The sequence below is a fragment of the Prionailurus viverrinus genome, chromosome D4, assembly GCF_022837055.1.
Source record: "Prionailurus viverrinus isolate Anna chromosome D4, UM_Priviv_1.0, whole genome shotgun sequence".
NCBI lineage: Eukaryota > Metazoa > Chordata > Mammalia > Carnivora > Felidae > Prionailurus > Prionailurus viverrinus.
Window position 1 is genome coordinate 26592390 of NC_062573.1, and position 27678 is coordinate 26620067.

General features: G+C 49.7%; 1 protein-coding gene across 1 annotated transcript in view; it reads right to left on the bottom strand.

The window, feature by feature from the left end:
- Positions 1-27678, bottom strand: part of COL15A1 (collagen type XV alpha 1 chain) — a 108997-nt gene that overhangs the window by 33463 nt on the left and 47856 nt on the right. Inside the window, exons 6-18 of the mRNA XM_047830927.1 lie at positions 26941-27088; positions 22893-23002; positions 20673-20828; positions 19453-19605; positions 17289-17438; positions 16665-16808; positions 10943-11002; positions 9438-9530; positions 7836-7961; positions 7199-7261; positions 1117-1152; positions 538-678; positions 265-333 (exon numbers count right to left, since the gene is read on the bottom strand). Of these exons, the coding sequence (XP_047686883.1) occupies positions 265-333; positions 538-678; positions 1117-1152; positions 7199-7261; positions 7836-7961; positions 9438-9530; positions 10943-11002; positions 16665-16808; positions 17289-17438; positions 19453-19605; positions 20673-20828; positions 22893-23002; positions 26941-27088 (1449 nt within the window). The remainder of the gene's footprint in view (positions 1-264; positions 334-537; positions 679-1116; positions 1153-7198; positions 7262-7835; positions 7962-9437; positions 9531-10942; positions 11003-16664; positions 16809-17288; positions 17439-19452; positions 19606-20672; positions 20829-22892; positions 23003-26940; positions 27089-27678) is intronic.

A 27678-nucleotide genomic window follows, 5' to 3' on the forward strand; every position in this document is an offset into this window, starting at 1 on the left:
AAGAGACAGAAAGAGAGAGAGAGAGAGAGATAAAGATGACTTTCAAGTTTTCCCCTATGATGTTTTGTGCAAAACTCCTGTGTTGCTCCTTAAAGAAACAGGTTGTAAAGAGCACCCTATCTCCCCGCTGCATGGCTGGAAGTTGGAGGTGCAGAGAGGGTGAGTTACCAAAAGGAACAGGGCCACGGCGGCACCCCACAGCTTCCCCACTCCAGCAGGACAATATGACAATCCTCAAAATGAACGTTTCAAAATTCAACCTACACTTGAAACCGCTGGTCCAGAGATCCTGGGTTCATGCAACAGCCTGATGCTTCCAGACCCTTCGGTATCCTGGAGAAGGAGGAAGAAAGAGAATTTCACATCCAATTCCAGAGCACACGCGTGTGCCAGGTGTGGAGCTGGGACCTGGAGCTGGCTGGGCCCAGTGGGGAGTCACACACAGCCTCTGCCCTCGGACCCGCATTCTCTTAGCTGGTTTTTCCAACAGCCCCTAGTGCCCATTGTTCTTTAACCACAAAAAGGGTGGGGGAGTACCTCAAATCCAAGTCCCATTGCACATCCAGGGCCTGGGGGCCCTGGGGGTCCAGGAGGCCCTGGGGGTCCCATGACCCCAGGAGCGCCAACTTGTCCGTTTTTCCCCGGAGGTCCTGGTAAGCCTCTGCTGCCAGGGTCACCCTGTAAGGAAGAGGATGGGCTGATTGTGCGGCCCTGGAGTTGCTGGTAAAAGGAGTAACATACACGCCTGAGTTGGGAAATCGTTCTTTGAACTAAATGAGGTTGATGGATTTTCTGATGGGCACTGCTTCCAGGTACAGAAACCATGGTCTTGCTGACACTTGGAGACAAGCGGATGCGCTCCTGTGCACGTGTTTGTGCGGAGGGAGGGCGTGGGAAAGGAGCAGGTGGTTTCCCCCTCCCTCTCTAGTGGGTCTGCGGTCCCAGAACAGTTCCTGAGATGTGTTTCTCTCTGAGAACACATCTGAGAGATGTGTTTCTCTCCCCGATGCTTATATACTCAGCAGTCCAGCCCAGCAGTCCAATTACAGTAAACCCAGAGAAAGGGGAAGAATAAGAAAGCTTTCTCTTTTTCTTTCTTTTTTTTTTTTCTTTTACCTTTTCACCGGCTGACCCGTTAGGCCCTCTTGCTCCCTGAGGGGGGGGAAAAAAAAAGCAAGAAAAAGGCCCAATTAATATATATTTCAGTAGGTATATTCCAAAGAAAATGCAGAATTAGAGGCTCTGAGTAACAGGTTATTAGATGAGCTGACTTGAAAAACCCATTTTTCAACTCTTAGCTCATTACCTACCTTAAGAGTAAAAAGGAGAAGCTGGAGATTAACCAGGGAGAGACTGCAGAAGAATTCCCTTGGAGAATTATCTGTGTACTGGCGGGTCCCTTACCCCACCCCTCCCATGTTGGAAATAAAGAGATAGGTCTGCTACTTGAGGCCAAGAAAGGGACTTCAAAAACTTGACATGTATTCCCTAGACTTTTGGAGAATTGTGAACTGGTGACTGGCTTTCTTCCGGAAATATCTAAAGACAAAAGGTTGGCCGGAGTGGCCCCAGAATGGGGTTGGGGAGTGTTTCTCTAAAGCAGGTTACATGTATACCCCTAATGGGGGCCACAAAATAGGTTTTCTGAGGGGTAACATGTGGGTCCCACAGAATGGAGCCGGCTGTGAGCTCTGAGCAGAGGGCAGAACCAACGGTAACTGGTGGCCAGGAGTGGTCAACCACAGGAGATATGGCCCTACATCAGGGGACTGTGGTTGGGGGCCTCCAATGGGAGAAACTCTGAGGACTCACAAAAGGAGTCAGGAAAACATCCTGACACCCGATGATGATGTACCCACCATCTAAGGCTGTGCCCTTCCCCAGTCCCCTCTTATTCCAGGTTGGATTGCCCTTCCAATATCAAATCCATAGGAAGGACAAAGTGGCTAGTTCCAAAATAACATGCTCAAAAATAAGATGGTGAATGACACTGAATCTGAAAATAGTGAGGAATACCAAAGGGAAAATACAGAAAGCTGAAGCCACAGACTTCAGTAGTGGAGAGAAAGCACAGGGGGAAAAGTATCCTGCAGAAGTGGCGGTGGAAGTGAGGGGGGCAGGGTGTGGTGCTGATGGGCAGATAGGTCGAAATTCCGGAGCAGGAAAGCCAGCCAGCCCTGCCCATTCCCCCTCACCTCCCAGCCCCCACTCCTAGAACAATAAGAGCTGTTTACTGGAGCCAGGGCATCGGGCAGAGCCCCGAGTGGCTAGGGAATCCTGGGAGATCCAGGGATACCCCAAACTCCTAAGACCAGCTGCTGAGGTGCCCTGCCTGATGGCACACCCCACTGCCCCCATCCTGAAACCCACTGAAACCTGCAAGCCTCAGAAGTAGCCGCTGCCCAACTCCCCAACAATCTGCATGAATAGAGGCAGAAAACAGACCAAAGAGAGATTCCAACTTTGAAAGCAAACACACGAGCAAGAAACAACACATATCAGAGGGAGGGCAACACTATCAAAGAGAGGCATACAAAAATAAAAACTAAAATAAATAAAATAAAATAAAATAAAAATAAACATTTAAGAAAGACAGGCAGCAGTGCCGGCAATAGAATGTATGCCCAAGGAAGGAGCGTGAAGAACACAACCTTATCAGGACTTTAAGCGTACAATACATATTCGTACATACAATACGTACAGGGAGAAAAGGGAGGCTATTACAGCCATGAAACATGAACAAATTATTATGAAATAAGCACAATGCTTATATGAAAGAATGAATTAGAGACCTTAGAAATAAAAATACATGAACTGTTGAAAGGAAGTCATCTGTAAAGGCTGAATAACAAGAGATGCGCCTTGTCACAATCAGGCTGCAGTCGCCCAGGGCATTAGCAGGTGCAGGGAGGGGAAGGGGTGCTTCGGCGAAGGAAGCAGTGGTGGCTGGGCTCAGAGGCTTCTCTGCCTGCCGCTTGGCCCAGGAGAAACTACCTGTGACCATTCACCATGGGCAGAAACAAAAACAATCGGGTTCCAGTTTTGCTGCCTAATCTGGAGGCTGCGGTTTCTGCGCCTGCATTTCTTGGGCGTGACCAGCTGCGCCATCATCTGCTGCCTGTTGCAATCTGTCCTTGAAGGAAGTGCCAACCGTATGCACCTTTCCAGTAACAAGTCAAATCACAGTCAGGGAAATTGTGAGAGAGAAGTCAAATTAGCTTCATCTCTTGACTTCTGGACTCTATTCTCTGAAAACCTTACTATTGTGTTGCCAGCTGAGCCTGTCAAAGAAAATTATGTTCGGAAAGTGAAAAACTGTCTTTTTTAAATTGCCTTCCCAGCTCTTCAAATTAAGAGTATGTCTTGTAGCAGTGTCATAGGAAGTCTAGAAGATATTTTGGACCTTGAGTTACCGGTCTCAGAAGCAGATGATTTTATCCAGCTTGTACATGCAAAAAGGTAGTATTTAGACCCATTCCATTGGCTCACAGATTTGGTGGCCACCATTTTGGAATCTGAGCAGATCAGCTTGGGGATGGGAGTGCTCGTCTTAACTGGAATTTACACGAACAGATAGAGTGAAAACTGGGAAACTCCAATTACAAGAGTCAGCAAAGACTCTCTGCTCCCAAAATGATAATGGCAGACCTATATCCAATTCCTCAGTGTGAGGCTTGTGTGTCTTACAATTTCAGCCAGCCAAGCTGCAGGTCTGGTTGTGGAGATGAAGTGTGGAGAGGTCAGTTCTACAAGGGAAATACTGTAAAAGAATGAGGTGCAGGAGTGCTACAAAATCATGCTTCAGAATGCATTAGAAATTTCTGCTCATTATAGTTATCAGATTTGCCAAGGACATTATTAGACTTCAACATACAGGAACATCAAAAAACCTAATAAATACATGGATTGTCGTTTTCTGTTGTGGTATTTCAGATGGCACAACTTACTGCCTTGTGGCTGTCTGTCACTTTTGCTCATGGTGTTCGTTACATCGAACTTCATGTAACTTCAATTAGTTACAATTACAATTGACCTTGGTCTATTTGGTTTTATGGAGGCCCATAATCCTGATTTTGTACCAAACACATCTGATGGTTAAAGGAGATATGAAATAGGAAATCGGGCCACTATTGGAATTTTTAATTGAAATAAGCTGTTACGAGCTCCAAACCCATTACTGGATCTTGTTAAACGCATGTGGGTCCCATAGAATGGAGCCAGCTGTGAGTTCTGAGCAGAGGGGAGGACCAAAGGGAACTGGTGGCCAGGAGTGGTCAACCACAGGAGATATGGCCCTACATCAGGGGACTGTGGTTGGGGGCCTCCAATGGGAGAATCTCTGAGGATTCACAAAAGAAGGAGTCAGGAAAATATCCTGACACCCGATTATGATGTACCCACTGCTTAGGTTCTTAAGGGCACCCTGTTTTTAGTGTGTAAGATTTAGATAATTGCTCAAAACCAAACTGGGGTTACATAGAGAAAGGGAAGGCGATGATGAATTACTTGCATTTCTTCTCATCCCATGGGGAAGACAGAATCTGCTTTATAAGGCCCAACACTGACATTTTGGTGGCTCAGTGAGATCATTCAAAGCCCATTACGGAGAACTCCACGTCCCTCAGCAATTCTGGACACTGAAGAAAATGTCAAAACACAAGCTCTTTTCTGCCTCGGTGTCCCAGCACCTTTTGACACTGAAGAATACAATGAATCATTCAGAGTGTGAACGAAGGAAAAGAGTGACAATAGTAAATGCTACATGTGTGCTGCAGATCCGGCTGTCACAGTGTGCAATGCAAAAAGCAGCAAGGAATGTCATAGAGACGCGTCTCCGGCACGTTCTTCAGCATCCTTTCCAGGAACATTCAGTAGCTGAGAAAGCAGGATACTCTTCGCCTATTCCTTCATGGGCTAAAGATCTCAGAGTAGCTGTTCATCTTAATTTGGGGAAAATAAATTAAGGAGTACTCCTATCATGGAACTCAACATAAAATAAACTATTTATTTCAAGAATTCTTAATGACCATCCACATTTTGATGACAATCCTACATTTGAAAATAATGATTATATATGACAATATTTTTTTCCAGTCAGATAAGCCTGGACCTCATTCTCTGGGAAAAAACTCCCTTTTAGACAACTGCCCAGACTGGTCTATGTGCCCTGTAAGTGAGAAGGAGGCTGCTTTCTGAGCAGCATGAGAAAAGATCTCCTTACAAGAATCCATGCAACTGCGGAAGGCACTTCCTGGCAAGAAATGAGTCCCTTGGAGTTGTGCAAGCCTGAAGTACAGATATTGTGGAGGGAAGTCAAGGATCAGCTGTATCATTGGATCTTATGCTGGGTTCCCTCCCAGAGACTGCTCATTCTCTGTAGTACATTTCTATTATTTTACATCCATACTATGCTCCTTGGTTTACTTTTGGCTTTTAAAAGTTATTTTTAGGTAAATGTCATCTGCAACGATTCCTTTGAGCTCCCCAGATGTAAGTTTCCAAGTCCTTCTAGAATCTGCTTTTACTTGACCAGAAAGCATCTTATGCACATAGTGCAATGAATTAGGACTCACAGCAAATTTTGGGGGGTGGAGGTGGGGAATGTAATTGATCTCCAACAATCATCCTATACAAGCCTGCCACCCTGTGCACGGCTGCTCCCCTGAACAGTGCAGAGCATGCTTACTCTGGTGTCAGCGTGCGGATGTGGGCACGGGTATTTTTAAATGCCAGACGAGCAAGGGAGGGGCATGTGGGGGCGGGTGCAGGAGAGCTGGCAAGAAGGACAGGGAGGAACAGTGTGGGTCTGTGATGTTTCCCGAAGAATCTAATTTCTTATGAAATAGTCGGTACTTATAGAGAGAGTTCTATACAGCCTGACAACCGTTTCTTTCTTCTTTTTCTGAGAAAGGAGGTTTCCGCGAAAATCGAGTTACTGTTTCAATTAAAATAAACACACTTGAGAGCTGTCGGAAACTGGAAAATCAGTTCCGTGAAGATGGTGGTGTCTAGGGAGTTGACATTTTCCACGACTTCATGCCGTGGAGCACACAGAAGACCTTGGTCCTTATCCCAGCTGGGAGGGACCCTTCCTCCTCTGAACCCCAGTTACACTCATGCCTGCCTGTATCACCACACGGAGGCTTACCTTATCTTTACTGCCCTCCTTTGCAGGGGACTTGGCTTATCTCATCAACCCCGGATGGGAACACTGTAGGGGCAGGAACCCCGCCTCCAAGGCACCACGTGGGGTTTGCAGACCGAAGAGAGACAGACTTACAGAGAACGAAGAGAGTGAAGGGAGCAGCAGATTCGCTAACCAAACGCTAACAGGGGCCTGAGCCAGAAACTAAGGACACACAGACAGTGCTAGTGCTGTTTGTCAGGGGAGGGGTGGGGGCACAGGTAAGCTAACATTGGCTAAGAGGAGTCCCAGCAGAACAAATACCGTGCTAACGGAAAGCGCAGGAAGGAGGGCTCCCTTCTGCTAATAGGGAGTCTGAAAGGGCTTCTCAGAGGATATATCCGAACTGGCCCTTGGAGGATGAGAAAAGGGAAAGATCACCTGAGATGGGGAGAGAGCATGTGCAAAGGCCAGGGGGCTGTCCAGGAAGAGCATGCCCACAGTAGTGCTGTTGGTTGACCCAGAAGCCACGTGAGGGAGCAGCAGGAGATGGAGCTGGGAAGGCAGGTCTGCACACAGTCAGGGTTCGGTGCCTTCTCAGTGGAGAGGGCTGTGACTGGAGAGAGCCTGAAGCAGGAAGATGGACAGGTGCGGCAGGCGGGCAGAAGCTGGGTTACAGGTGGGGAGATGGGACGCTGGCGAGAAGCCTGATGCCATCATGTGGGCCAGGAGAGGTGAACATCAGATCAGGGTGGAGACAGGCAAGAGAAGTGACTGTCAGGCGGGCCAGTCCTAGCAACAGGTGGGGCACGGCAGGAAAAGAGAGGAAGAAGGGGTTAGAGATTCTGCCTTTGCATCCTCGTGACTGGGTAGATGGCAGCACCATTCACTAAAGCTGGAGATGCTGAGCTCAGGTTTGGGCATCAAGAGCCCTGGGATGGGGACATCCAGCAGAGAGAGGATTAGGAGGGGATCAGAAAGGGTCCTTCACCTAAGAGGCAAGGACAGGCCCAGAGGTCAGAGACAGTGTGGGCCTGGTGGCCCCCATGTGTTGGAACCCCCCCCTGCCCGTACCTTCTCCCCCTTCATCCCAGGAAGGCCGGAGGCTCCATCGGGTCCAGGCTGTCCCTCAGGGCCCTGGAGAACATCAGCGACAATCAGCTCATAACATCTCTGATAAGAATCAAGCATGAACCTTTCTTGGAAAAGGAGGCCAGGGCTGGGATGACGGAGCGGGTGAGGCCAGTGGGTCCAGGAGCATTGTGTTGGTCCAGGGTGGAATGCTGGTCCCTGGCCCCAGCATGGGCACTGCTGGCTGTGTACCCCTGGACGAGTGTCCTTCATTCTCTGGGTTGCATTTTCCCCTCTGAGGGGGAACAGGAGGTTGAGTCAGACTAGAGGGTCTCGAAGGACCCCCTGCCCCAGGCCCTGCACTTTGATATGTCCTATAATTCCAAGATTCCACGAGTCTGCATTTCCTATACTAAGATAAAGCTGCAAAACAGTGTATAGGATGGTGTGTTTCTCGGCTTCTGCTTCTTATGAGCCTTAGTAATGACTCAGCTGAGGAGGACTTTTGTTTACAAATGTTAGCTAGCTGCTCGCTCTCTATCATGAGTCTTCATGCTGGGGTATGGGGTCTGTACACCCCTCCTTGGATAGAGGAAGTCTCATGGCCATGGAGAGGGGGGACATGACCCCAGGGGCTCACCGGGGGCCCAGGTTCACCAGCAGCTCCATCCTTTCCAGGTGATCCAGGGGGTCCCATGAAAACATCAGTTCCTGGTTTTCCTGGAATCCCAGGTGAGCCGGGTGGGCCCGGGGGACCTGGGGGACCCTAAAAGGCAGATACTCTGTTAAGAAACAGCAGGGGAGAAAGACATATCATATGTTTTCACTCACATGTGGAACTTGAGAAACTTAACAGAAGACCATGGTGGGGAGGGAAGGAGAAAAAATAGTTTCAAACAGAGAGGGAGGCAAACCATAAGAGACTCTTGAGTGTGGAGAACGAACTGAAGGTTGATTTGGGGTGGGGGGGGGAACAGAGGGAAAGTTGGTGATGGGCACTGAGGAGGGCACTTGTTGGGATGAGCACTGGGTGTTGTATGTAAGTGATGAGTCGGGGGAATCTACCCCCAAAACCAAGAGCACACTGTATACACTGTATGTTAGCTAACTTGACAATAAATTATTAGAAAAAAGAAAAGAAAAGAAACAGCGGGGGAGGGGATAAACATATACAGAACATCAGAACATATATGTTCCACCCATTCTCTCTTTTCCTCACAGTAACACTGTAAGTAGAGACTGGTGTTCCCACTTAGCTGATGGGGAACTAAGGCTCAGTAGGATATTGTAGCTTGGTTTGAGCTCACCCACTCACGGCTAATTATTAGAAAATCTGGGATTTTAACCCAAGTCTTTCTGAGCCCATTATATCATGTTTTCTCCATATATATACATATATATGTGTGTGTGTGTGTGTATATATATATAATAAAAATCCAATCAGTTGGAATTTTCAGAGGTGCTCTGGCTAACTTAGTTTTCTGATTACCTGGCAGAGTGGTCAAAAACTGCCTGTTGTTAACCCTTATTAAAAGGGTTATATACTACTCTGCAGTGTACTAGTCTCTTTCGCTTCTGGCTGGGTTGGCTGATCCCACCAGCCTGGAAGACCCATGTGACTCCCACTCCACTTATCCAGCGAGTCCAGAACCTTCCTTCCCTATCCTGAGGAGGAGGCAGATGGGTAACTGAGTGGAGTGTCCTAGGTAGGGATTCAGCACTGGGACTCAGACGAAGGGCTGGCGGGGAGGTTGGGGCCCTGGAACAAAGCCATCAGCTGCAGCTGGAGAAGAGAGGTGCTTCCCAGGAACCAGGGACGATGGGGGCCCCACCTTGGACTGAAGGCTGGGGGAGCAGGAGCAAAGAGGGAGAAGGAGTGGTCTGAACTGGTAGTAGGGGTTGCATCAGGGTAGGGAGGATTTCAAGAAGGGCCTGGAAGCCAAGTGCTAAATGCTACCTAGAGAAGAGGCCAGCAGTCAGTTCTGTATCATTGGTAAAGGGGATGGGGGCAGAGCCAAGGCAGTCATGGGCATACTTGCTGTGAAATAGCCCCGAATGCCAGGGAAAGGGGGCAAGTGGGAAAGTGGAGGTCCTAAATATAAACTAAGGCTCATATTCACTTAAAACAAAACTGACTGAAGTGGAAAATGCCAAACATATACAAATGTGGAGGGAAAGTATAATCCTCCTGATTATTGAGAGGGCAATCCCAGGCACCAGGTAGTGTCATTCTCACACTTACTCTTAACAGCTCCTCAGTGCGCACGAGGTCCCCAGAGCCAGAGCCGACGTCTGATCCCCAGCCCAGGCCAGAGCCCTCGGCCTCAGCGCTCACCTGGAGAGAGAAGAAAGTCCCACCACTTGGTTTCACCTGCCACTCCAAGGACAGCCACGTCACCAAAACTCTTCCCTTATTCTGTAGCCCAGTAACTGCTGCTGCCAACTTTCCTTCCAGCCTTTTCTCCCACTTCCCCCTCCACTGCTCCCCTCCTCCCTCACCACCTCCCGCTGCACAGCCAATAGGTCCTCAAACATACTATGCTCTTTCACATCTTCTCAGCCTCCCTTCCTGCCTTTCAAACTCCTACTCATCCTTCAAGGCCTAGTTCCACTCTCACCTCCTCCATGAAGCCCTCTTACCTACCCCATTTCCAGGTGGAATTCATCTCTCCCTACTCTGTGTTCCCCACTAACCTCTAATGAGGTCTCGATTTGGTAGTAGGGCCACCTGACTTGAAGCTCAGTTGCGTGTGTCTGTCAGCCCCTCTAGACTCTAGACCCAGGGTCTGCCCGATCCTGAGATACCTCTGGATGCCCAGTATCTAGCATAAGATCTGGTACCAAGAAGACACTCAGTGCATACTTGTTGAATGCCATCAAATTCCTCCAAAGAACAAAAGGTAATTTCTGAAACTCTTTTCTGGTATTTAATTCCCGAAGACAGGAACCAGGAGAGGCTTAATTCAATCATGGAACGTCCGTGGGGCACCTGCTAAGAGGCTCCAAGGAGAAGTTGGGCTGGGTTTAGAGGGGCGGCAGTGGTGTGCACATGGAGAAGGGAGGTAGTGATAGGGTGGCTGCTGCCACCGTCTGAGGGACCAGGAGGCACTGCACAGCTAGACTCGGGGCTTGTAGACTGACCAGATGGGGTATGGGAGGCAGAGGGCCACTGCAGGTTGTTTCCTGATTTCTGTATTGGTGACCAGGAAGATGGGGTGCCACTCCCAGAGATGGGAGCGTCCTGAGGGAGGAGCGGGTCTGGGGGGATGGTGACGAGCTGTTTGGGACGTGGTTGACAGACACGTGGGTCCTTCAGGGTGCAGGATATGAATGGGACATAAACAGACTCTGCTCCTGAGCTCACTGAGGCTTCTGATAGAGGTGAAAGCCCCGAGGTCTCACTGGAGGCATCTTGGATTGAAAGGTAGAATCATTAGCGGCGCCTGGGTGACTTAGTCGGTTAAGCGCCAGACTTCGGCTCAGGTCATGATCCCACGGTTTGCAGGTTCAAGCCCTCCATCAGGCTCTGTGCTGAAGGCTCAGAGCCTGGAGTCTGCTTTGGTTTCTTTGTCTCCCTCTCTCTCTGACCCCCCACCGCTTGTGCTGTCTCTCTCTCTCTCTCTCTCAGAAACGTTGAAAAAAAATTTAAAAATAAAAGAAAGGTAGAATCCTTAGCCTGTGGCTACTTGTCAGCAACCCCAGTCCCTTAACACTGTGTGTGTGAGGAACCTGGACAGGGGGTCTCACCGTGGCTGCAGTAGGCCTGACAGGTTCAGGGTGGCCAGGAAGCCCCTCCCCAGCTTCACCCTAAAGAGAACGAGATGGTCAGTGGAGTGCTAGGCACAGCCCCACCCCCCCAAAAAAACCTGTCCCTCCTCTTCTCTGTAGAAATCACTCATCTTTAAGATGAAGCTTCTGCAGGGGTAAAGAAGGCTTTGTTTTCATGCGCCAGCCCAAGGGCACCTTGTCCCACCCTGGGCTCAGGAGCCCTTTGTTTCTGCACCACATGTGTAGGGTAGGTGGATATGGTAGAAATAACCAGGCAGTAGGGACCCTCCCCACCCTGTCACCTAGGGCCCCCCCCCCCCCATCTAGGTCCTGCCAGAGCCTGGTAGCCAGGCCCAGCATGCCTCCCTCTGAAGCAGGTCCTGGTCACCCTGCCCCTCCCACCAGCCCTGTAGCCTGTCTTGCCTATAGACCTGCCTCCTCTGACAAAAAAGGTGTCAGAATGGCCTGAGCCCCAGGAAGGAATGGAAACATGAACGGTAAATCTGCACAAAACCTGTGTGGTATGATGTCCTCCTCTGACTCCCTTACTGCTCCCCAGAACACTGGTGGCATCTAAAGTCCACTGAGGAGGTCAGATCAAAGTGAGGACACCACCCTCCCCAATGTCCTCACAGGCAGCCTCATGAGGCATCAGGGCCAGAGCACCCTCCACCCTGGGAGACGGCCTCAGCCCTGGGGAAGGTGAGGAGGGCAGAGGACCAGGACCAGCAGGCTGACAAAGAGTCTCCAGAGGCAGCCAGGTTGCTGCCTATTGCCAGAGTAGGCTCCCTGAGCAGGACCTCCCCAGGATGTGGGGCTCCCGGGGGGCCATGGCCCTGGTTGCTGCGGGCATATCCCGTTGGCAACAGTTAAACTTCACTGTTGCTTCAGGAGGAGGAGTTTGTTGTTTTTCTGTGGTAACAGACACCAGACAAAGCAGTTCCACTAACATCACCTCATTTCATTCTGACTACTTCTGTGTGGGGTAGTCATCACCACCCCTGTTTTACAGATGGAGAAACCGGAGCACAGAAGGGGTAAAGGTCTCTCCAAAAATTCTACAACTACTAAAAGCACACCTAGGTCTCTGAAGCTCCTGTTTGCCTGAAGCTTTCCCAGGAAAAAATTCAGGGACAGAGCCTGGAGTCTAGCCACAGAACACCAGAATTGAAAGGACCCTCTGATTACAGATGGAGAAACTGGCTGCAGAGGTCAAGGTCACTGGTTGGTAAGATGTGGCAAGAATTGAGCCCCACAATGTTTTTGTGGGTCTCCCTGACTCTCAATTTGGTTTCTTTGGGGCTCAGTCCTCTCAGTACTCCTGCTATTTCCTTGACCAGAATTGACTAACCCCAAATAACATGCTCAGGGCACATGACCAGATCCAGTGTGGTCTCTAGAATGGTCACAGCACCAGCCTTTTCTCCTTTGGGCCCAACCTGCCCTTCCATTCCCACATGCCCTCTCTGATCCTAAAACAAGAAGATGTGGTTAAAACCTGGTCCATGCATTTGGGACGTGGAGCGGCTCAGCTCTGATGAGTGAGCTGTTTAGCAAGCTGCGGATGGCCAGGGGCCTTGCAGCGAGCCCCATGAAGACAGAGGTGTGGCCCTCTAGTCTCTGCTGTGTCCCTAACACCCAGAAGACACTAGGCTCTTAATAGTATTTGCCAAACGACTAGTGGGAAGACCTTAGAAATGGAGTGACCTCATTTGAACTGCATGGACCTTGCTGACCAGCTTCTGACCCATGTCTGAAGACGGGTGGTTGTGGACACTGCAAAAACCAAAGTAGAAAGTCCAGACACCAAGGTTTTCACCCCTACTCATCTCCCGGGAGCAATGTGGCCCTGTGTGACCCCTAACCTCTCTGGGCCTCATCTGCAAAATAATTCGATATACTAATTTGTTGAGTGTGTACCATGCACTAGGTAAACTTTTTCATGTGTTAATTCATTTAATCCCCAGCACAACCTGAGACGCGAGTACTATGACCCCATTTTATGTATGAGTAACCAAAGATACAGGTAAGAAATTTGTCACAGGTCTACAGCAGGGCCAGATGTGGATGTCCCTTTCACTCACTGCTTTGGCTGACTCTGAGATTCATAATGATCCTAACAAGGTTCCAGAGTGAGTGCTCTCTTGACTGGTCCCTATTGTGCTTTTAAACCATTTGCTCAAATGGAGGCTTCCATTTCACCTCATTGCCAGTTCCTGACACAGGCACTTGGGGTGATCTGTTATTAGTCACGTGCCAGGATGAAATACTGTGTGTTTGTCTTTCCCTCCCCCCTTCTCCGCCCCCCCGACCCTCGACCCAACTCTTCTTAGAGCTTTTGAAAATTCCCATTGTAAATACGCTCATGGCGAAAACACCAAAATGTATTAGGAACCTACCATCCTTCCACAGTTCTGCCACTTTGAGGCCACAACTACTAACGATCAGGGAGGGCATTTCCTTCCAGGGTTTGTGCGTGTATCTATTCTTCTTCTTATTTTTTTTTTTAAGTAGGCTTCATGCCCAGTGCAAAGCCCAATGTGGGGCTTGAAGTCATGACCCCGAGATCAAGACCTGAGCAGAGATCAAGAGTTGGACACTTATCCGACTAAGCCACCCAGGGGCCCCAACTTTTAAATAGTTAAGACCACACAACGTAACTGAAGTTTATAACCAGCTTTTATCACCTGACATTATGTTGTATTTCCTCCATCATTAAATACTCCTAAGAAGTATAACTTTAATAGCTGCATGATGTTCCATTACTTGAATATACTTTGTTCAATCAACCCCCTACTGTTGTCTAGTTAAACCATGTTCAATTCTTTTCTATTATGGGCAATACTGAGATTAGCAAATTTGTATACAGTTTTTTTTTACATATAAGACTACCTCCTTTAGGATTAATTCCTAGAACAGAAGTTTCTGGATCAATAATGTGTCGTTTTACGGTTGTTAACATGTGTTGACAAAGAACTTTCTCAGAAATAGTAATCTACCTTCCCACCAACACAGCTGGTCTGGGGAGGCCCTCGAGTGCCAACTTGTCCAAGTGGAAAAAACAAGGGATCGAAGGACAAATGACCCAGTTTCTCCCACAAATTGATGGCACAAAGAAAAAGGAAGGTGAGAGACAATCATAGACCCAAAGAGGCTTAAGAAACACATCAGTCAAACACAGTGTGTAGTAAGTGTTGGGATCCAGAGTCAAATAATTGCAAAAAGGCATTTTTTAACAACTAGGGTATCAGACAATATGAAGGAACCATTGTTAATGTTGTTAGAAGGATAATGACATCCAATCAGAATGACCACTGATGGACAGCATTGTGGCTAACGCTGGAGGGGGGAGTCCCAGATGAACCTATTAGCAATGTGCATTAAAGTATTTACCAGTTAGATGATGCCATATTTGGGATTTACTTAAACATATTTCCAGCCTCCATCTCTGCTCCAAAAAGATGGCCAAAGAAGGAGGAGGAGATAAAGCACACGGGCAAGTTGATATTTATTCACATAGGGTCACGGGTATGTGGGGGGCTTATTACAGTACTCTAAATCCTTTTGTGAATTTTTACAATTTTCATGATAAAAGGTTTCTGAAAAGGAAAAAGGAGAACTGGTTCTATGTACATGTGCTGCACTGATGTGGCGTCACTGTGGGGGGATATGGTCTTGGTGTTTTGGCAGTCACAATGTATGACATCACACCCATACACTGGGTGGGTCCCAGTGAGTTGTATGGTAGAATCTCCTGGGAGCTTGAACCCCAGGTGGAGGGGCTCCTCAATTGGTCTGGCAGTGGATTCAGACACCTGCAGCGTTTAAAATGTCCTGGTGTCTCTAACGTACCGAGAGGGTTAAAAACCAGAGCTCTTGTCTACCTCCCTCTGTTTACAGATGGTAACATTGACACTCAGGACACATCACGGGTCAGTGACATCCCCGGAAAGAACCCTGGCCTCCTGGCCCCCAGTCTGACACCTTTCCACCTCACCACACTCTCAGGGAAGTTCAAGAGCATGAGCTCTGCTGGCCCACATGCCTTAGTTCGAAAGTCAGCTCTGCTTCCTCAAGGCATGTAACAGCAGACAGGTTTCTGGAGGTCTCACAACCCTCACCGACAGACTGGGGCCCATTCACCTTGTACCAGACAGAAGTGGTATGAATAGGGTCAGATAAACTCAGAACACAGAGTGTTTCACAAACATCAGTGCAAACAGCTTATTTCCTGCCCCTCAACCGTGAACTCCTTGGGAATAGGAACGAGGCCATGCCCATTTCTATCTCCAAGTGTCTGGACTGAGGCCCTGAGTTGCTGTGCTGAGTCCATGAGTAAGTCAATAAATGAATGGACAGACTCTAAATAAAGAGACAGTTAAGCAGTGCTGACGACCACTGGGCCACTGGATGAGGTCCACACTGGCCTCTGGACGCCAGTGTGCTCTTGAGTCTGATCCCACGGCCCTCCCCTCACGGGCCAGCCCTGGAGCACTGTGAAGGGTCACACGCCTGTAGCTCGAGTCAAGGCTTTGAAAGCGTGGGTAACCAAGTGCTGTTGAGAAGCTGATATACCCTATCTGGTCACCAGATTGTCTCTTAAAAATAGTGACATCTAGGGGCACTTGGGTGGCTTAGTTGGTTGAGCATCTGACTTCAGCTCAGGTCATGATGTCCCGGTTTGTGAGTTTGAGCCCCACATTGGGCTCACGGCTGTCAGACGGTCCACACAGAGCCCACTTCGGATCCTCTGTCCTCCTCTCTGTGCCCTTCCCCCGCTTATGCTCTCTCAAAAATAAATAAATATTAAAAAAAAAATAGTGACATCTGGGGGCACCTGGGTGGCTCAGTTGGTTAAGTGTCCGACTTCGGCTCAGGTCATGATCTTGAGGTTCACAGGTTCGAGCCCCATGTCAGGCTCTGTGCTGACAGTTCAGAGCCTGGAGCCTGCTTCAGAATCTGTGTCTCCCTCTCTCTCTGTCCCTCCCCTGCTCACACTCTGTCTCTCTCTCAAAAATAAATACACATTAAAAAAACACTGTGACATTTGAAAGCCATTTCATTCTGATTCACACCCGCCATGCTGACAACCAGCACTAGGTTTCCTCATTCTAAAACACAAAGTTATAGCCCTAAGTGGTGACAGCCCCATGCATGTGTACAGAGCTGTCCAAACATTCCCTGACCTGCATTCTCTGACATGATCTCAGAGCCACCCTCCCAGAGAGCTGAGGAAATGAGGCCCAAAGTAAAGAAAGTGTTTGCAAGAGGCTACACAGGTATAGCCCAGAAATATAGAAACCCTCGTTGGAAGGGACGTGAGGGTCACCCACACACACCTCCGAGTCCCCACCAAGTCTTACAGGCTTCCCCACATTCAGGATGGGACTCTCATGACATTTGAAATGGGGTCTTTGCATCTTTGCCAGCTCTGCCTATTAGGAAGTTCTCATTTGAAATTGAGGACGATTTGGGACATGAAGCCAGGTGCCTTAGATTTTTATCTCTTGCTTTTTCCTCTGCAAACCGCAGCTTCCTTGTGTGTTTCCAGGATAGACGCCCCTCAAATGCCCAAATTTGGAACTTAATGAACCAAACTGAAACCCGCTCTGAGCCAGCCAGGGGCAGTCCCTCCCAGGACTTTCCTTCTCTCCTCTGTAAGAACGGCCGCGCAAATCTCCGTGCCTCTAACGCCACTTACAGGAGTGACCGTTCTTTCAGAAACCACTGTGGGTACGGGAAGTGGGGGCCCCTCAGGGAGGGTGCTGTCCAGCTCTTCTGCCACAGCCACGGGGATGGGCTCCTCCGTGGAGGCGGCTGCTAGGTCTTCCTCATCGCCAGGACCCTGGAAAGCAAAACCAACAAGAGGAGTCACCTCACCTTACCTGTGACGCAACGTGCACACAGCTGCCGGAGAGTCTGGGTGACTGTCGTTTCACAACACTTTCTTACCTTCGACCGTCATTACCCACCACACATTCGCAGAAGCACAGACTCACAGACTCAGGATCCCCCTCCAACAAATGCATCCCCTCTGGTGATGGGGCGCTCCTTCCCCCCTGCCCCCAGCAACCCATTCTGACTTGAGAAAATTCCTGGACAAAGCTAGGAGGTAGCAGGGTCGGGACTCGGATTCTCTGACCCGCTCTGTCATGCTGCTTCCACTGCACCCTGCCTCCCCCCGACGGCGCCTACCCAGCCAGATACGTGCTCTCACAAAGCTGAGGGCTGCATTTGCCCCTGGGGAGGGCCAGTCACTGTTCCTGTCTCGTGACACTGACCCCTCTCCCCGCTGTGAGGCAGACGGGATACCAGAACCACTTACAGAAGTGACCTCTTGCTCAGGGGCCGCTGTGGGTGCGAGGGGAGCCAGGCCGTCTGTAGGGACACCACGAGCTTCCTCTTCTTCAGAAGTGCTGAGGGACGCTTCTGCTGCAGCTGCTGCTGTTGTTAATGTTTCTTCACCGACTGGACCCTGAAACAAAATTGGCATGAGAATCGGCCGCCGTTTCTATACCCCTGGGTCAGTGGGTGTGTGAGCGCAGGGAGGAAGCCACGGCCACATAGATAGCATGGCCAGATAGACAGCCAGATGGATAACACGGCCACAGCTCTGCTCAGGCAAGACCTGCCTTGGCCCACGGACTCCTGGAGCCCCAGGCTGGAGGGCGCCTCTCAGGCCAGTCCACCCACCTCCCGGCTCCCCTACAGCACACCTGTGCCGAGGGCCTGGCCTCAGCCTGCACATCTTTAGCTCCGGGGTAGCTGCTTTCTACTGAGTCAACACTCGCTCCCTAGTTCTCTCACCCCATGACAAGTGCTTTGCTTTTCAAGAAGTGGGGGGAGGAAGGAAATGAAAGGGAAGGATAAGGAATGAGGGGTCAAAGATGAGAGATGAAAGAGAAGAAGAAGGAGGAGGGGGAAGAGGAGATAGAGAAGGTGGTGGCAGCCACTTTGTTAATGAAAATAATCCACATAACTTGCAAGGGGCCCAGAAGCGCTATCAGCTGGTCAGGTAAGCATCCCCACTGCAAAGTTTCTCTCGTGGACCAAAGGTGAAAAGGCTGGGAGCAAATGGATGGAGTGATCTCAAAGGCTAATGTTGATATTTGATGGCCAGACAACCCCTCCATTCATGCAGCAAATATCCACTGAGTGCCCACCATCTATGTGCAGGGATAAAGACAGATCAATGAACTAGATGTATATATACTCCCTGTCCTCGCAGAGCTTATGGTTGTAGGGAGCCAGGAATGAACCATTTACCAAGATTATTATTAATTACAATTACTATGAGGCCTTCCAAAGAGAAGTTTGGGCCCCATGAACGTGTCTGAGGAGGAGACTTCACACTCTAGGATGGTCCTTCCATGATAAAGTGGTGTTTGAGCTGAACTCTGAAGGATAAACTGGCATTAAAGGCAGGGCCAAGGGGCGAAAAGGTTCTAGGGAGAGAGGGCAGGGTATGGGAAGATTCTAAGGAAAGAGGCACGTTCAAGAAACTGAAAGAAAGTCAGTGAGGTGGGAGCCCCAAGAAACAGGGAGACAGTGGCCTAAGATGCAGTCACCAAGGCCGGTCAGGCCAGACCCTGCAAGGCCTTGTGGCTGAGTGGGGGAGCAGGGTCTGGAGTGAGGGCGATGGAAGGCTCCATGCACAGGGCTGCCCCTGCAGGAGGAGTCCGGGGAGAGCATGGACAGGTGAGGCAGGGACCTCAGCCCTTGCCTGGATGGGGGACATGCGGTCTTAGTCCACGGGCTGGCATGGGGAAAGGGGCAGGGGAAGGAGGCGGGTCCACAACAGGGAGAAAAACTCAGCAAGACTTGATGCTTGACAGGATGTGGGGAATAAGGTAGAGGGAAGAGAATTCTGGATTGGGTAACTAGGGGATGAGGGTCCCAATCATTTGAGGTGGGACCACAAGAGGAGCGGACATGAGGAGTCCAGGTTGGAGTCTGTTGAGTCTGGAGAATCTGAAGGACAGCCACTATGATGACATTACAGGGACAGACCTGCCAAGTGTCCTGTATCTGTATCCCACCTTCATGAGCTGGAAACACTGTCTCCATGCTGCCTAAAAAGAGGGCTGAGAATGCTTGCCCCTGCCTTTGGACCCTGACCTTCCTCTACCCTCTGATAGCCCGCATTTGTGCCCAGAAACAGGCCGTGGCTGTGCCGTCATCACCTCTTCCACTCACGCCCCAGCTCCTGCCCCACTGCTGGTGGGGGTGGTGGGTAATGGGCCCCTGGGACTGCCCCCCGCCGCTGGCTCTCCACCTGTCCCCAGCCTCACTCCCCACCGGCCTGCTGGGACTGCCAGCGTGCGCGGTCCCCAGGCCAACAGGGCTCCACCGCACATGTACCCAGGCCTAGGCCGACTCCCCTTCAGAGAAGTGTCCCATCCAGGCTCCTTGGGGTGTGTGGAACAGCATGAAGGCCGGGACCTGCTCCCAGCGGCAACTTCAACCTTGCAGCACTTTGCACTCCTTACCAGTGTCACCCGTTCCCCTAGGCCCTGGGTGGACACGGAGAGGGTCACCCCCGCCGTGGGCACGCTGCCGGCCTCCACTTCCCCAGCCGTGCTGACGGGCACCTCGGCCTCTTCAGCTGCTGTGGCTGCCGAGCCTTCTTCAGCATCTGCACCCTGAATGGAAAGGCATCATGAGGGACCTAGCAGCAATCTACTGTGGTCGGCTTGGCTACAGGCGGCAGACAGCCGAGGCCCGTCGGGCACCTGCACCCTGTTGCCTCCTCGCCTTCAAAGCGCTTGTATATCTGAGACCTCATCCCACACCGCTGCCTCGAATGTGGCACCCACGCAGAAACCCACACCTCACACACCACTCAAGGCAGGAGTCCCTGGACAGCATGCCCCCCGTGTGGCTCACCCCGCTCCTCCCCATCACCCTCAGGGCCACCCACCACGGTCCCTACCGTCTTCGCTCCTCCTAGGAGGGGGGCCTTCGCCGATGCCCAAGTCATGGTGCTGGAGCAAAACCCAGCTTTCCTTCTCGTTAGAGGAGTGAGCTGGCCTCATTGACCACTTCCTCTGATCTCTGATCCCAGCCCCTTGCCTAGACCACAACACAGACCCCAGGCTTGCTTCTCCCACCCCTTCTCCACTTTCTAAATCCTACTCCAACTAGGCCATTAGCCCTTCAGTGATTCCCCACTTCTGAACATGCTCCAGCTCCGACTCGCGGCTCTCAGGTCTCAGAGGCCTCTCCAGCCACATTCCCTACCTCCCCTTGCTCACACGGGACCTCTTTGCATGTTCTTGTTAACGCCTCCAGGGCTCTGTTCCTGCTGGCGTTCCTCCTGGAACACCTGTCTCACTCCCATCTGCCAGGCTCCTTCTAGGTGTCCTCATGGTCTTACCTTCAGCATCCTTTCTCCAGGAAGGCTTGCAGGACCCCAAATCTGGGCTCTCGGCCCCTTTTGGTGCTTCGCCTATTGCACCTCTTACCACTCTGTTCCCAAGAACTGGTCTATCTTATGCACCTGTGCACAGCACAACACATCACTCCACAAACATCCAGATGAGTCAACAGATGCCTCAGCCTCCGAATCCATGTCTATTCAGACCTGATCCCACAAGGCTGTCACTCTGAATTCTGCAGACTGGTAAGGAAACCCAGTGACTCCTCCCACAGAGATACCCACGACCCCTCAGAAACAGGTGAGATGGAGAATGGACTCTGAGCTACTCACTGGAGTGACCCCTTCCCCCATGTCCTCAGTGGACAAGGACAGGGCTGGCCCCCTGGTGGGTGCACTGCTGGCCTCCGCTTCCCCAGCGGTGCTGATGGGCACCTCCGCCTCCCCGGCCGCTGCTGTGGCTGCCAAACCTTCTTCAGTGTGCACACTCTGGAACAAAAGCATCGCGAGGGACCACATCACTGAGTCCGTGGCCCTGATCAACGAGCCTGTGGCTGGAGAGAACAGACTGCCCACACCCCTCTCTCTATCAGCTTGCCTTTCTCTAGCTTCTTTTTCTCAAAGCACTTTTCTTATCTTCGACTTCACTGCAGCCCCATGAAAGTCCCAGAATCCCAGAATCCCAGGGACAGGAGAGACTACACAATGACTGTATCTGCTGGTTGATTCCAAGCATCTGTTTGCACATGCCAGTGACCAGTGATGGCTGTCTCCTGAGCCAGCCCTGCTCCAGCTCTAAACACTTCTATCTAGAAGCATCTGCCTCCCTGTGACCTCCCCTATGTGCCCATCCAGAAGCTGTAAGAACAAGTAAATGTCTTTGCCCCTGACAGTGCTTCAGAGATGTGTGGGCAGCAGCTCTGACCTCCCCAGCCTTCTCCAGACTGAACTCCATGCTTCCCCCCCCCCACCGTGACTCAGTTTCCTTGGGAAATGCATACCCTTCTCCAGAGGTTACACAGCAGATGCACAAAATAGCAACAGCAATTTTGGCTAGGTTTTAAAACTAGGTTTTATCTCAGTTTCCAAAGGTTTTTTTTTTTTTCTTTTAAACTTGGGGGAGGGACACAGGTTATTCTGTGTAATTTTGTTTTGTTTTGCAAAAAGTAGTTCTTTTATACACTAAAAACACTAAGCTGATCAAAGTTAGATTTCCTTGCTGCAAGACTTATAAGGAATCTGTAAGACATGCTATATACTACATAACAGAGTATTTCGCAAGCATATTTGACCACAGAACCCTTTTTTCCTACAGCATGAATTCCTTGCAGAATTACTGTCCTCCCCAAAAAAGAGAGAAAAAATGATGTCACAGATTTTCAAAATGAGACTCTTTCTGCTTCAAATTTAGCTGGAGTCCCAAAGGCCTTTACGATAAAGTACAATTAGGAACAATTAATTCACTGGGGTGCTTGGGTGACTCAGTTGGGTGAGCATCTGACTTTTTTGACTCAGGTCATGATCTCACAGTTCATGAGTTGGAGCCCTGCATCAGGCTCTGCACTGACAGCATGGAGACTACTTGGGATTCTCTCTCTCTCTCTCTCTCTCTCTCTCTCTGCCCCTCCCTCACTCACAAGCACTCTCTCTCTCTCAAAATAAATAAGTAAAATTTTAAAAAAACAACTAATTCATTGTACAATTAAGTACACTTCCATGAGCTGGAAGAAGCAAGCAGACCACTTGTGTGGGATGGGCTAAGAGACAAGGAAAGGAAATCAGTTCGTCAGGGTAGGCCTGGGCCTACCCTGGGCTATATAGGAAAAGGTAAAAAATTCCTTTGGAGAGAATTGTCAGTGTGCTGGGACTTTCCCCTCCCTTTGCCCCACTACAAATCATTTGGTGAGCTGGATACGTGTTCTTTGGGATTTGGGAGACAAAGGAACTGAATTTTGGTATTTTGCTGGACTGAACTTTGGAAATAGCTGTGAAAATAGGTTATTATCAGATAGTGACTGAGAGAGCAGGAGAAGTGTCTGAGTTTCATCCCAGGAGAGCAGAAAGAATGAGCTGACCCGTGGGTTTTCAGCAGAGCCGGCTGTGAGAAAAACACACGTGCTTTACTTTCGCACCTTACTGTATCTAGCTTTTAGAAAACCGGCTTTGCGAGTATAAAAGCCGAGTACACAACAATGGGGTGGACACATGTGCAGTCGATCGGATTCTGTCTTAAAGGGGCTCAAAGGGTGGATAAGGCTGTTTATCTTCAGAAATGAGCAGGAGGGAGGTGGGTACCGTAGGGAGGACCCGGTGCTCAGCGCCATGCAGATGTGAGGACAGGCTTCTGCTGCACCTCTCCCGTCTTGGTGCATCCCTGGTGAGCCTCTGGGGCCCCGAGTCTGCCCTCCTCTGTAGCAGCAGGAGGGAGGCAGTCCCCATGACATCCAACTAAAACCCTCCTCCTTCTTTATGGTGCCCAAGGCAAGCCACCAGCAGGTCTGAAACAAGCAAACTTACTACTGACTTAGCAAATGAAATGAACTATTCACTCACCTCTTCAGTGACACGGATGAGGGTCCCATCCCCCGAGCCAACGTCTGTAACGGGGGCACCGTCCACAGTATGAACTCCCTCCAGTGTGTCGTTCAGGATCTCACCAGACCCTAAGGAAGCAGGCATTCTGCAATTAACAACTGCACTTTGCAATCTTGGAAAAAAACGAAGTATCTCTTTATCTACTGACTTGAAAAAAATGTCCATAATACAGGATTAAGGATTAAGAGGAAATAAAAACAAGTTGCAGAAAAACAGATGTTGAGGGGCAATTTTACACCGTGCTTTGATCACGGGTTCTGGCACCAGCTGCGGAGTGGGAACCCCGTTTTGCCACTTACTAGAAACGTGACCCGTGGCGAGTCGTTTAACCTGTGTCTCAGGATCCTCATCCACAAATCGGAAATAACAATTCCTATTTCACAAGGTTGTTCTGAAGACTATGTGCTTATAAGGATTAAATGCATTAATGCAGAAAGAGCATTGAGGACAGCCCCTCAATATAGTTAGCAATTGATAAATGTTCACTGTCAGTGGTTCTATATGGGTAAAGGGAAAAAAAACCTATATGAGTTTACTTGTGTTATTATCATTATACATATAATCATCATTATATATTTAATGCAAGTATTAAATAATGTGTGTAATATACAGATACGTGTGTGTGTGTGTGTGTGTGCAGACATGCCACACACAGTTGGCTAACCCACAATGCTTAATATTGGTTTCCACCAGAGGATAGGAAAGGAAACTACTATCTTGGGGGATTCATACAACTCTGCACTGATTGAACTGTTAGCACAAGCACATATCTCTTTTGCAATTTAAAAAACAAGTGGAGGGGCGCCTGGGTGGCTCAGTCGGTTGAGCATCTGACTTCGGCCCAGGTCATGATCTCGTGGTCCGTGGGTTCGAGCCCCGCATCGGGCTCTGTGCTGACAGCTCGGAGCCCGGAGCCCAGAGCCTGTTTCAGATTCTGTGTCTCCCTCTCTCTCTGACCCTCCCCTGTTCATGCTACGTCTCTCTCTGTCTCAAAAATAAATAAACATTAAAAAATAAAAATAAAAATAAAAAACAAATGGAGTCCTAAAGCAATGAAAAACAAATTACACTAATATGAATACACGCCTGTTATGGGCTGGGCCCCAGGCTAGTGGGCGGGGCCCCAGCCTAAGCATGTCCCACGCAGTGTCTCATTTCATTCTGCCACTAGCCTATCCGTCCTACCTACAAGGACCTTCCCACCACTTGGCAGCTTCAGGGACAGAGCCAGGACAGGAATCTCACGTTTTCAGTCTCCCCACCATCTCCTCATGGCATAGGTGTGCTGCTCTGATCTGCACGTTAGCACCTTATTATTATTAACCCCACTTTGCTGAAGAGGAAAAGGGTCCCACAGAAAGTAAGTGACTGGGAGGGGCCCTGAAACCAGGTCGGCCTGTCCCCATGCCAGGCCATCTGCACACACAGTGTGCTCACGCATGTCCCACGGTAAGAACTGACCTATGTATTGTCAGCACACATCACCACTCTCTCTCTCGTCCTCCCGGCTCTGGCCACCAGGGGGTGCTGTGCAAGCAGCAGGCCAGATCCCATGCCTTTGAGTCCCCACTCTTTGGAGGGTGGGGAATGGGGGTGCCATGGGTCAAGATGGTGTCAGAAAAGCTTAGAATAAAACTACTAGGTGGCTTTTTGCAGCCAGGGAGAGGGCTCAGGGTTCAGGCCTCTTTCTCCTCACCATCTGGGCTGTCCACCCAACCAGCAGAACAGAAACACTTCAGCAAGCTCCGTGGTTTCCGTTTGGCCTTTTCTCGGCCAGTTAAGGAGACTGGCTGATCACAGGGAACAGATGAGCTGTGCTTGGACCTGCGTCCCAGTCTGCATTTGGCTCCCACCGCCTTTGCACTCACCCCTCAGTCTAGGAGAGGCCCTGGTCCCAGCCCTGAAGCCCCCCACACTTCCTTGCCCCTCCTCAGAGATCCTAATTCGGCCCAGGAGGACAGCACTTGCAATTCATAAACCACTTCCACATCCCTGGCAGAGTTCAATCCTCTAATCTACCTGGAGAGGCAGGGATTAGGAACACTCCCAGGGGGCAGTTAAAGAATCCAAAGCTTGGAAGTGTTAAGCAACTTGCCCCAGGCCCAACAGCAAATAGGTGGCTGAGCAGGGCTTCCGTCCAAAGTGTCTGCTCTGTCCCAACTCTTTCCACGGCTACACCCTGACTCAGTGATTGTATTATGACTTTGTTAAATAATTATACAAATTTTTTCCTAATCGGTACTGTATACCGTCTCTCATCCATAGACTTCCCAATTTAGTTCTTATTTTTTAAATTGTTTTTTAATGTTTTTATTTATTTTTGAGACACAGAGAGACAGAGCATGATAGGGGGAGGGGCAGAGAGAGAGGGAGACACAGAACCCAAAGCAGGCTCCAGGCTCTGAGCTGTCAGCACAGAGCCCGAAGCGGGGCTCGAACCCACGAGCATCAAGATCATGACCTGAGCCAAAGTCAGATGCTTAACTCACTGCGCCACCCAGGCGCCTCCCAATTTCATTTTTAAAGTAACGCTCATTTACTGATGGCAGAGGTAAAAGGAATAATGACACGTATGACTGCAGAAGACCTGTCAAACACAGAAGTAAAAAGAGGAAAGAACAGCCACCCACAATCCTTCCACCCAGATAATGACCTATAACATTTTGTTGTATGTTATTCTAACACACACACATATACACTGCTCCACATGGCTATATCCAAGTAGATATAAATAACATATCCAAAATTAGGGTTACAGCACACATATAGTTTTGAAATCTGCTTTTTTTTTCATGGAGTATACCATGAGCACGTCCCTGGGACTGAATCTTCTGCATCACCAATTTCAGGGCTGTACATATGAATGGAACACAATATGCCCAACCAATCCCTCCTCCAGGTAGTCTGAGTGGTTTTGGGCCCTTTTTTTCTGCCCTGCATTTTGGTGCTCTGGCACGGGCAGTACCTTCAATGGAATGGCCACCCCTCTGATAAAAGGCTGAAAGCACAGACCAATCTCAGACCTTGGGACATGTCAAGCTGCTGCCCGGGGGATCACATCAGATCTTGGGTTTTGGCCAGTGTCCTCTGCACAGCTCGTGGAATAGGAGTTAGGAGTGAGAGCCCTGGATGGGGAGCCAGGAGGCCAGCACCTCCCCCAGGGCCTGCCGCTGACCTGCTGGGCACCTGCCCCTCTCTGGCCACCAGTTTCCCACGTGAGCCATGTAGGAGTTTAGATGACTCGATCCTATCCTCTGAGAGTCAAGAGTTGGTGGCCGAAGCTGGAAAGGGTGGGGATTCTGGAGCCAGGCCTGAGCACTGGGTCGGTCCCAACCCTCCCTAGTTGTGTGACTGTGAGCATGTCACTTACCTTTCAAGCATTGGTTTTCCCACCCATAAAATCCCGGCCAATAATACCATCTGGGAGATGTATTATCAGGATTGGAGGTAAAGTATGTAAATACTTGGCACACAGTAGGTATTTATTATGCAGCAATAATTATTGTAAGCTTTTCTGTTGGAACTCAGTCCCTACTGGAGTCTGGGAGTTCAGGGACGCCCAGGTGGCCCAGTCGGTTAAGCGGCCAACTTCGGCTCAGGTCATGATTTTGCGGTCCGTGAGTTCGAGCCCCGCGTCGGGCTCTGTGCTCACAGCTCAGAGCCTGGAGGCTGTTTCAGATTCTGTGTCTCCCTCTCTCTGACCCTCCCCCGTTCATGCTCTGTCTCTCTCTGTCTCAAAAATAAATAAAAGTTAAAAAAAAAATTTTAAGTATCCAAGTTCAAACACAGCCATGCCATTTACAAGCCAAAGAGCCTCAGCTAGGTAACCCAACCTGACTTGATCTCCCCGTCTTGTCTATAAAATGAAGATGGTTAGCATTCCCTCCTCAAAGGACAGAGGGGAAAGTTAAATGAGATGCTCTACGTTGCATACATCACCCAGGTTGGGTACACAGTAACCACTTACTAAAAGACCACTGTATATGAAGGCATATCAGGGACTTGCCTTGCTCAGGGCTGCTGTGCAGGATGACACTCAAGTTGGTGGTTTCTGGAGTCCCCTCAGGTACAGGCTCTCCGGAAAGCTCCCCATCATCAGAAGGAGTGGATGGAGTCGGAGGTGTGTTTATGGGTTCCACTTTTGCTTCTTTAGACTGAAGGGAGGAAAAATGAGACCCAAAAGGATTTACTTGGGAGGAAAGCAGAAAAAAAACAGCAGTGATTATCATTGAAGAAAATAACATACCCACAAGGTGCTGAACTAATCCAGAAAAATGGCTGGACCCGCCTGCCATGTACATAGGCAACTACTGAACCTCCCAGGGCCTGAAAAAGGTATGTGCTGGGGGAATTGAGTTCTGTTCCATTTACAGAGAGGTTCTGCTCATCTTGGCTGAAGCTCCAGCACAAGGACCCTGCGCCCTAGGCCAGCACCGAGGAGGTGCCCAATAAAGCTCTGTTAGATGAGGGAATGAATGAGTAAACAAATGAATGAACCAGGCTGCACTCAGTGAGCACCATATAAATCCACTCCCAGATGTGTCCTGAACACCTATGAACTAGAAGATGAGTGTGATTTCCTTCCAAGGAAACTTTAGGGTCTGTGTTGCTTTTCCAAAGTCAGACAGTGTCTAGACTAACCTTACCAAGTAGAGAAAAACAAACAGACAAAAGCCCCCAACAGTTGGAAACACAGAGCATCTTCAAGATCTGGATGGAAATGGTGATGGGGGGCCATGAATGT